The sequence below is a fragment of the Nanorana parkeri genome, unplaced genomic scaffold (assembly GCF_000935625.1).
Source record: "Nanorana parkeri isolate BGI_ZX_2015 unplaced genomic scaffold, ASM93562v1 scaffold113, whole genome shotgun sequence".
Classification (NCBI taxonomy): domain Eukaryota; kingdom Metazoa; phylum Chordata; class Amphibia; order Anura; family Dicroglossidae; genus Nanorana; species Nanorana parkeri.
In genome coordinates this window covers 1671733-1682614 of record NW_017306381.1, presented here as the reverse complement: position 1 = coordinate 1682614, position 10882 = coordinate 1671733, and the positions used below count along the sequence as shown (strand labels likewise).

At 49.1% G+C, this 10882-nt stretch overlaps 1 protein-coding gene across 1 annotated transcript in view; it reads left to right on the top strand.

Annotated features, from left to right (window-relative positions):
- Positions 1 to 10620, top strand: part of PHB2 (prohibitin 2) — a 10958-nt gene extending 338 nt beyond the window's left edge. The window contains exons 2-11 of the mRNA XM_018553181.1: positions 1715 to 1843; positions 2503 to 2602; positions 2910 to 2965; positions 3198 to 3382; positions 4319 to 4448; positions 5153 to 5256; positions 6659 to 6736; positions 7141 to 7217; positions 7525 to 7530; positions 10587 to 10620. Coding sequence (XP_018408683.1) covers positions 1717 to 1843; positions 2503 to 2602; positions 2910 to 2965; positions 3198 to 3382; positions 4319 to 4448; positions 5153 to 5256; positions 6659 to 6736; positions 7141 to 7217; positions 7525 to 7530; positions 10587 to 10620 — 897 coding nt within the window. The 5' untranslated portion in view covers positions 1715 to 1716. The remainder of the gene's footprint in view (positions 1 to 1714; positions 1844 to 2502; positions 2603 to 2909; positions 2966 to 3197; positions 3383 to 4318; positions 4449 to 5152; positions 5257 to 6658; positions 6737 to 7140; positions 7218 to 7524; positions 7531 to 10586) is intronic.
- Positions 10621 to 10882: the final 262 nt, after the last annotated feature.

Genomic DNA, 10882 nt, shown 5'->3' with positions numbered 1-10882 from the left:
GAGGTCATTGTTCCTGTGTGTCCTCTATGGGGGACCCTGACCCGGGGGGTGTGGCGGCCCTTGTATATGTGTGTGCTCTGCCTGGAGGACTCTGGGGTGAGATGGCTGACAATATACATAGGTGTCCAGCATGGAACACTGGGGTGGGGGTGACAGTATACAGGTGTTATTGGATGGGGAAGCCCCGGTGTCTTTACAGTGGGGAGTGCATTATATATGTGGGACCTATTGGGTGTTCTGTGTGTATGTGTTGTGTGTAGTTCGTTCATAACTTGGCTGTCTTATATAAACATGTCAGATGCTAATGAGCTGAATGCCCTTCACTGCCCACACAAGTCACAGTCTGATTGTACAATCCTCCCATGATATGAATAGGGGGCTCTTTGTGGACAGATACATAGCAGAGATCCTCGTGGGCTGAGGGACCCGCAATCCTTAACCCCAATTCTTTATTCATATAACCTTGAGGCTTGACACCTGCTTTACAGCAAACCTGCCATGGAATAAATAAGTAGATGGCCACCCCTGGCCTCCTCCAGTACATACTAATCCCCCGATTGTCTGTCTGGCTTCAGTACTTCAGAGTTGCTGTTTCTTTTAAAAAATTCAAAGGAAATATATCCAACTTGGTTGCATCAGATTGCTGCCCTATGCTGATAGTGAATAGCGAAGGGGGCCGAGGGGTTGGTGGCGAATAGCGCCGGGGTCGGTGGCGAATAGCGCAGGGGTCGGTGGCGAATAGCGCAGGGGTCGGTGGCGAATAGCGCAGGGGTCGGTGGCGAATAGCGCAGGGGTCGGTGGCGAATAGCGCAGGGGTCGGTGGCGAATAGCGCAGGGGTCGGTGGCGAATAGCGCAGGGGTCGGTGGCGAATAGCGCAGGGGTCGGTGGCGAATAGCGCAGGGGTCGGTGGCGAATAGCGCAGGGGTCGGTGGCGAATAGCGCAGGGGTCGGTGGCGAATAGCGCAGGGGTCGGTGGCGAATAGCGCAGGGGTCGGTGGCGAATAGCGCAGGGGTCGGTGGCGAATAGCGCAGGGGTCGGTGGCGAATAGCGCAGGGGTCGGTGGCGAATAGCGCAGGGGTCGGTGGCGAATAGCGCAGGGGTCGGTGGCGAATAGCGCAGGGGTCGGTGGCGAATAGCGCAGGGGTCGGTGGCGAATAGCGCAGGGGTCGGTGGCGAATAGCGCAGGGGTCGGTGGCGAATAGCGCAGGGGTCGGTGGCGAATAGCGCAGGGGTCGGTGGCGAATAGCGCAGGGGTCGGTGGCGAATAGCGCAGGGGTCGGTGGCGAATAGCGCAGGGGTCGGTGGCGAATAGCGCAGGGGTCGGTGGCGAATAGCGCAGGGGTCGGTGGCGAATAGCGCAGGGGTCGGTGGCGAATAGCGCAGGGGTCGGTGGCGAATAGCGCAGGGGTCGGTGGCGAATAGCGCAGGGGTCGGTGGCGAATAGCGCAGGGGTCGGTGGCGAATAGCGCAGTGGCCGGGGGGTCGGCGGCGAATAGCGGAGGGGGCCGAGGGATCAGCGACGAAGCATTCATTGGTCACACAGGTTTGGCAAGCTTTGCCTTGTTATTGATATATTGAATCCTTAGACTTTCCTGTAGTAATGGATCAATGTATCGGGTCCTGTAATGAAAACGCTGCCACCTTGTGGTGACGAGACAAACTGCCGAGTGTAGTATTGACTAAATGTAATCTTTTTTTTTTTCTCACCCCAGCCATGGCACAGAACTTAAAGGACATAGCTGGACGGTTTTCCGGTGGACCTCCCGGTATGAGGATTGGCTTGAAACTTCTGCTGGGAGCCGGTGCTTTGGCTTTTGGAATCAGGGAGTCTGTCTTCACAGGTATGGTCACCTTTGTTCCTGCTTCTTAGGGCCAGTGCAGGAGTTTATCAAACCCATATAGAGGAACATGTCTTCCTGACCCTTGTTGACATTCTTAGCTAGTCTTGGAAGATGTTGGAGGCTGGTTGTATTAACAAAAGCCCTGACCACAGTCACCTGACCGCGCTCGGCCAATGAGGATACTCTTCTGAGCCTTCTTTGTTCCAGCATGGCGTCCTGGAATAAAAGAGATTCTCATTGATCAGCAAGTTCACAAGGCTGTGCTGAGCAATGGCACCTCGCCATTGCAATCATGAAGTTGCTGCGCAGTCTCCAGGGCTGTACAATTAAGTTTTAAAGGTGGATTTCCAATGTTGCAGTTGAGCGTGTCCCTCCAAATTAATTTCCAGAGCTTATTGCCATTAACATATTTCTAAGTCTGTAACCCCGGGGGTAGGCAACCTCGGCACACCAGTTGTGGTGAAACAGCAAGTCCTATCAAGCCTATGTCCCTGGGAGTCATGGCTGTGGCTTTTGAGAGTCTTGCATGATAGGATTTGTAGTTTCACCACAGCTTAGGGGGGTGGAGGGCTGTCGAACGCTTTTGAAGTTCTTTGTGAGTATTGAAGTGTGGTAAAATAAACAGCCGTCGTCTAACACTAATCTGCGTCTTTTTCCAGTGGATGGAGGTCAAAGAGCCATTTTCTTCAACCGTATCGGAGGAGTTCAGAAGGACGTCATCCTCGCTGAGGGTCTACATTTTAGGTACTGCGCCTCTGTGTGTGTTACCGACATCTGGGGTAACAGAGCTCTGCTGGATAGTTAAAGAAAACTTGTACTGAGGGGATTACCAGGGGCAGCCATTGACGCCTCCTGAAATTAGTTATGCGAGATATGATAGATATGAGAACTTCCGGCTCACCTGTACCAACCGCGTGGGCCTGGTGGAACCGGGGGAGTCCTTCCCCATGCCAAATATGATAGATATGCATAAGAAGAGAGAGCAGCAGTGACCGTTCTTTATTACAGGAGGGGGTGGAGACAAGACCAGTCACCCTGCACAAGGAGAGAGAGCAGCAGTGACCAGTCCTTATTACATGAGGGGGCGGAGACAAGACCAGTCATCCTGCACAAGGAGTGAGAGCAGCAGTGACCGGTCTTTATTACAGGAAGCTCCAAGTCTCACATGGGATGACTGCACAGATCTGGAAGAAATACACAAAGCTCACCAAGATTGCAGAAGAATACACAGAACTCTTGTATTTAATTTTGCTTATCTCGTAGTTCAAAGGGATGGACCAGGGGCAGTCAGGCTTGGAGGGAAAGGGCTTTTTAATGACGGGGTCAGGATGTAACATATTCAGCCCTCTTACAGATCTGCAGATGGTAAACATCACGCTACGTGTCCTGTCCCGACCCTTGGCCTCCGAGCTCCCCAGTTTGTACCAGAGGCTCGGCCTGGACTATGAGGAAAGGGTCCTGCCTTCCATCGTCAATGAAGTTCTGAAGAGTGTGGTGGCCAAATTCAACGCTTCACAGCTCATCACACAGAGAGCCCAGGTAATCCTCACGGGGCGGGGAAGGTATTTGTGGATGCACAGGTGATGGTCTCAAAATAAGTTTTTAGAGCCAAGGTGTAATATTCATACAGCAACCCCCCTCCTCCCCTTTCCATCCCCAATCATTGCCAGAGCCCTATTTTTGTAGTTTTAGATAACAGTAGGGAAGTATTGGAGACACAGACAACTTGACACAAGTTCTATCAGCTACACTATATTGCCAAAAGTATTGGGACCCCCCTCCTAATCATTGGATTCAGGTGTTCCAATCACCTCCATGGCTGCAGGTGTATAGGATGAGGCACCTCGGCATGCAGACGCTTCTACAGACATTTGTGAAAGAATGAGTCGCTCTCAGGAGCTCAGTGACTACAAGCGTGGTACCGTGATAGGTTGTCACCTGTGCAATAAGTCCATCCGTGACATTTCCTGGCTACTAGGGACACCTGTTCCAGCGGTAACTGTCTAATAGGGGATTTCCTCCCACTTCCTGTTGCATCTCCAGGTCCAAGGCTGCTAAAAACAAACTGACGGGACGGGGGGTGTTAGGGGCCATTTAGTACTATGCCGCAGTGTTAGGGGCCATTAGGGGGAGTGTTAGGGGCCATTTAGTACTATGCCGCAGTATTAGGGAGAGTGTTAGGGGCCATTTGGTACTATGCCGCAGTGTTAGGGGCCATTTAGTACTATGCCGCAGTGTTAGGGGCCATTTAGTACTATCTCGCAGTGTTAGGGGCCATTTAGTACTATGCCGCAGTGTTAGGGGCCATTCGGGGGAGTGTTAGGGGCCATTTAGTACTATGCAGCATGTTGGTTTGCACGTGTTTGTAGCTTTTATTGACCATCACACCAAGTGTTTGTATCTTGGGGTGTTTGACCTCCACCCTCCATGATTCATTTCTGGTTGGTGACACCGGCTCGTCTCCTTTGTGCGCAGGTCTCCCTCCTGATCCGTAGGGAACTGACAGAAAGAGCCAAGGACTTCAATCTCATCCTGGATGACGTGGCTATCACTGAACTGAGCTTCAGTAAGGAGTACACAGCAGCTGTGGAGTCCAAGCAAGTCGGTAAGAGCCCCTGAGAACTGAACTTAAAAGAGGACCTGTACTGTGGAAGCTGTGTGCAGAGAATACAAGCAGGGGACAAAGGTCTAGTCACCATTATTGCCTGTGGTCCCTCTGCAGCTGAACCTTTCCCCATCACTGACTTATTGTGTCTCGTTCTGCACTGTGTCTCTATGTGGCGGCCCCCCCCCCATGACTAGAGGTGTAGTGACTGGTAGGGTAATGATCAAGAAGCAGCAAGAGAGGGAGAGGAAGCACAGATCCACAGCATGAATAAAGCAGGAGCAGAGGGAGATCCTTGCACTGCTGGTCCTCAGGTACAGCTTCCTCTCCAGTAAGGAGAACATTGAGCAGCACAATAGTGACATCACCAAATCTCACTCCATATCTCCTGAGATTAGCAGTAAGAGGCAGTAGTGCCTTATATCTCACCCTGCAGATATACAGCTGCAAGGCACAGGAGAGCATTTCTGATTTTGCAGAGGTATTCAATTCAAAGGGTACTTCTTAGACCTAATTAATATTTACAAGATGTACAAAGGTCATTGTAATCGGGGTTATCACTCTACAGATACAACATGGTAAGCCTATGTTAGGAGCAGAGAAGGGGACCAGGCTCAATGTTTTGTTCTTCCTGCTCCAGAGGAAGCAGACATTCTACCAGTTAGCCCTGTTTGCCTGTTCTGACTTTGTCTTCTTACCTGCAGCCCAGCAAGAGGCACAGCGTGCCCAGTTTTTGGTGGAGAAAGCCAAGCAAGATCAGAAACACAAGATCGTTCAGGCGGAAGGAGAAGCTGCAGCAGCCAAAATGATATCCTTTCGTGTGTCGGGGGGTGTGTGTGTGTCGGGGGTTCGGCTTCTGCCATCTTTGTGCTCCATACTTTCTTCCAGGTCTGCAATATTAAACAATCAATCCACCTGAAAGTGATCATTTGGTGTTGGTGGCGTCTGATTGGCTGGTCCATTTATGGGCTTCTTCTATCCCTTATGTACTCCGGTGGTAAGATCATTCTAGGATGGTTCCGGGCTCTGTCCCTTTTGGACTTCTGGCTGTTCTTGCCACCTTGGGGGTGTCTCCACCCTTCTTTACCATTCCCTGTCACCTGCAGACCTAGGAACCCCAGGACCGAGATCCCACTATCGGACCACACAACAGAAATGAGGAATTGTTGCATAATAAACTCTCCAGAATCTGCCAAAAACTGACCGAACAGTTGCGGGTGGACTGATAGAGCCAAAGCAAGCACTGAACTGCCAGTTCTCTCCAGGCAATATTGCAGCTGTGTTGAAGTCTAGACGTACGCAATTGATTGGCTGCATGCAATCCGATTGTTCAGGTGTTTTGAGAGTCAGCGGGGCCGACTAGCAAGATACTGAAGCTTGGCCCAGCGGGAGCTTCCTCCATACACACAGTGAAGTGTAGATGGAGGAATCTGATGCACTTTTTCTATCTGACCATAGAAAATCTGCAGATAATCTATAGGTGTGTGGCCGGCTTTACCTCCCAGCATGCAGTACTTTACCTTAAACAACTAGGCTCAAAAACTGCCATCTGGGGAGAAGCGGTGATGACCCCTTTCCCCTACCTCCCAGCATGCAGTATATTACCCTGAACACCTAGGCCCAAATACTACCACCGGGAGGGGAGGGGCCATTACTGTGTGTAGGGTTTGATACAGGCCAATACAGAGCCTACTCAAGGCTACAACTCCAGGCTCCAAAAGAGAATCAAACAAACGGGAAGAACAGCAAAGGTGGGTGTTGGTGGCCTGACAAGAGAACCTTTCACTTTACCTCGAATGAGCAAAGTAACAGATTCATTAAAAATAAATAAGTTGCTACGGTAGCTTTTTGTGGCGTCATTCTGTGCTGTGGGTGGTAGTTGAGTTTAGGGGTACCATTCAAATGACTGGCAACGCAACACACCTCCCACCCCAGACTGCACGGTAGGTGCGATTGCGTGGTACAGTTTGACAAAAGAAAAGATACCTTGCCAGTGTCTGTCTTTCAAAAAGGAGGCCACAGTGGTTGGGACTGTTGGAATCTCACCTGAATATTTGCTCATCTTGGCAGCCAGTGCTAGAACATCAGACTGGTGAGCAGAGGGAAGATGGTTTGTGTTCATTATGGGTACAAGTCCTTACTGCAGACATAGCTGTTGTCGTCCATGCTCCCGTGCTTTGCTCCATTTTATTTCCTTATCTGTGTCTTACATCGGTGATGCCCTCGGTAAGAACCCCGGGTACCTGAAGCTGAGGCGGATTCGGGCAGCTCAGAGCATCGCTAAGACCGTAAGTGCTTTTTGGACCCATATCGGCTGGAAAAGCATCCTTTGGTATGTTCAGTGCATCTCTGTGAACGACATGTCCCATGATGCACTGGGACATCAGCCATGGCGGGGCAGGATTTGGGGCAATGACCTTGTTTACTCCTCTGTCTCTGTGAAGAGAAGTGCTGACTGGTAGGGAGGGCATGTGGTTGTGGTAGAGATTGTTTATATTGCCAGCTTTGGGGAAGATTCTGCCGCCTTCTACACCTTCATTGGCGGCTGCAAACCAGCTGGCAGTCCCTGGTTGTCGTGAGTTGCTGGAGAAACGTTTCTGTATAGTTTTGTTTTTTTTCTTTAACCTCTACCCGAGTTATATTGGTGTCTGTCCGGTTGTTCCCAACACAATAATGCTGTGCTTGTTTTCAGATCGCTGCATCCCAGAACCGCGTGTACCTGAATTCTGATAATCTAGTCCTCAATCTTCAGGATGTCACATTCACCGAGTAAGCACAACCAGAGCTAATCTGACACCTGCCCTCTGTCTCACGGCAGTGTTTGGGGCGTATGTATAGACAGAAACTTTCTTATCTTTGGGATGGAATAGAGAAGGGGTAGATTCCCCAGTTTATTTTCTCCTCTCTCCCTCTCCCTCTCCCTCTCCCTCTCCCATTTGGGAAATTGCTCTTCACTTCCTGTCCCAGAGATAAAACAGGAACTTAGAGGAATATTGCCATGATACTTTGTTCTAACCTTATTTTGTCTCTTCCCCCCCCTCTTCCCTTGTTACCTGGGATCTTGCGAATGCTGCAGTGCAAGGTATGTTCGTTTCTACCTTTTTATTTTATTTGATATGCGGTTTATTTAAAGGAGAACTGTGAGAAAATCACTCAGCCTCATAGTTCGCGCCGACGTGTGACAATGAATCTTACACACGTCGGCTCAATAGATCGGGAAGTGAGCGAACACATACCGCCGCTCGCTCACTTCTCGATCTATCCCTGCAGAGAGCTGTGACTGTCACTCACGGCTCCCTGCAGGGATTCCCCCCCCCTATAGCTCGCCGTATACTCAGCTTTGGAGGACGCTAGTTTGTGTCCTCCCGTTACCCTTAGGAGATCTATGGGGAAAAGCACTGACCCCATAGTTCTCCTTTAAGGTTTCCAAAGGACGCTTCTTTTCTCTCTTTCTTGCCAAAGCAATCAAATTATTATGGGTTGGGTGGGGGGGAAGAGCAAGCAGGACATAATGTAATGGGGGCGGGAGGTGATGAGGCCAGGTAAAGGATATACAAGTCCTCCATTTCTCGTGTCCCTGCCTGTAACATGCTAGAACATATTGTGCAGCTATTTTAATTGTTGGCTCCCAGTGGAGTTTGCTCTTCCGTGGAAGTGACAACGCTCGCCTCTGAGTACTCGGGGGACCCAAGCAGGAAATAGGCCTCATCCTCCACGGCCGCCTGGTCACACTGCTGGCACAGTGTAATGTCTTTGTGCTTGTAGTTCTGTATGTACCGCCGTGATGTCTCTAAACTCTCAGGATCTATCTGTCTTCAGTGGTCTAGTAGCATTTCCAGGTATGGAGGGTCTCCCTCTCTCCGTTCCCTGTAAGTGGCATGGGTGCTGCCACCCCCTGGTGGTCCTTAAGGTGCACCACCTGAAGCCTGGGCTGATACGAGAATCGGAATATGCGGTCTTAAATTTAAGATAGTCGCACAGGCTTGCTTATGAAATATTTTTTTCACCGTATTGGTGGTCACGCTAATTCTTACGGCTGCTACCATGTAAACTGCTTTACACTGCACACTCAGAAGCTGGGGGACAGCGTGTGAGGTCCAAAGGTTGACAGGGCAGCAACTGTGTGACTTCAGGCGACTCCTTTCTCAAGCTGAAGCATCAGCCACAAGGGTAATGGGGCAGATATAACGTACCCGGCACCCTGCATAGCAATAATTAAGACTGAATCTTCAGATTCACATGTAGTTTTGTTTTTTTAGATGAATACATGGATACAATATAGAAAAAAAACTTGTGAATGGCCTCGACAGTGGCTCCCTAACATCACCTCTCACCCTAGTGAAGTAATAACCGTGAAAAACATACAAAAGAATAGGGATTTATAGAGAGGTATAAGACCATCGCATGGATAAAAATGTATTGTACATTGAATAAATAAGATAAAATATTAGGGTTGCACAGATACCAAGTACAGTACTCGGTACAAGTACAGATACTATTCCAGCTCCAAGACTAGACTAGAGAAAAATACATAAGTTAGGAGGCCGCTGTCATGTGTAAGGAGCACACGGAGCTCCCGGGATTGGTACATCTCTGTTATATGTATGATTTCCCATATCGTCTTCCAGGACAGCATCACGAGATGGAATCTCCTCCCCCACACACAGGAAACACGTCACTTAATCTGCTTAAAGACCCTCCTCTCCTCCACTCCCTCAGTCTTTTGTGTTTCCTCAGTCAAGCTGGGGAACGCGTCACAGAACGCTGAGAGGGGCTTCCATGTGGTGATGCTGCCCGGGAAGTCTTCTTTTGTTTATGGCCTGCCTATGTAGGGCAGAGGGGTAGGTTTGCCTACCTTGTGTGAGCCCCAGGGATTCTCCTAGCGCTGCAGGAGATGAGGCTGGCTTCCTTCCCCCTTCAGTGCCCAGTGCGGGCCGGGACCGGGAGGACGAAACCCCCTTGGCTGGTCAGACCAACGTTCAGAGGGGTCTGTCCGGTTCTCAGGGCCTCGGGACGTGTTCCACGGCCAGACCGGGTGGCCGCGTACGTCACTTCCGGCGCGGGTGACGTCATTTCCGGGCGCCGGGCTTGTGCGTTCCAAGCCTCGTTTTCAGCGCAGGAGGAAGGGGAGGGCTTTTGTTTTTATAAATAGAAATAAAGGGATGCACAGATACCAGTTTTGCGAGTACGACTACTGGTACTTGCCGAGTACTTTACAAGTACTGATAAATTTTTGTTGTCATGTGACCGTTTTTATAAAACAATACAGACTAATGATTTCAGGACAGAGGTGGAGAGCCAGAGCCCGGTCCCAGCTGCAACCCTGGTAGTTCTCATGAAAATGCCAAGTATCTGCACTGGTATCTGAAAAGTATCTGTGCATCCCTATAAAATATGTATTCAATTGATGAGAACATACAGTACCACCAATATAGCTAGAAGAGGCATAAGCCCAGGTAACCACAACACCAACCAGATAGGCCTTGTTATACAGCCATAGTTCCAAGCAAATTAATTGTTGAACATCCAATATATGGAAAGCCGACATGTCCGGTCCCTATATGGAAAGCCGACATGTCCGGTCCCTATATGGAAAGCTGTCGGCTTTCCATATATTGGATGTACAACAATGAATTTGCTTGGAACTATGGCTGTATAACAAGGCCTATCTGGTTGGTGTTGTGGTTACCTGGGCTTATGCCTCTTCTAGCTATATTGGTGGTACTGTATGTTCTCATCAATTGAATACATATTTTCTCTTATTTATCCATGCGTTGGTCTCATACCTCTCTATAAATCCCTATTCTTTTGTATGTTTTTCACGGTTATGGATACAATATACATGAATAGGATCTGCTTCATATAAATGGTGGCATCATTGTATTGTCTGATCCTGTGCATAGTTTGAAAGCATATTTGACATAAATGGGGACGTTTTCGATTTGCTGCCAGACAGAAGCGTGTATATATTGCAGATCTTGTCATTATCCCTCAGGGGGAATTCAGCAATTTTTGTAAATGTTCAAAGCAAAAAACAAAAAACCCCAATTCTATGGTGTTTGAACGTTCATGTCTCTTATCGGAGCCTTTTTCAGTTGAGTGTTTCGGCCTCGTCTAACGCTTTCCTTTTCTGTACAGTGATAGCCTGGTGGCTAAACAAAGAAAGAAATGATGACCAAATTTCGACATCGCCCCCTGAAACCCCGCTAACCCTCCTTGAGAAGGCTCGGTCCTCCTGAGCTGAACGTGTCCCGTGTCTCCATTAATGTAGATGAATGAAGAGGACTTTGTCCCTGGCAGAGAGTGAGGACACAATCATTCATGTGAAGTTTATATATATAAAATGAAATACCTTGCAGTGGTATCCCGTGTGTGTTTTTTTTTTTTTTCTTCTAAAAATCCTTATTTTTAAATTGATTATGAAATAAGAAAAT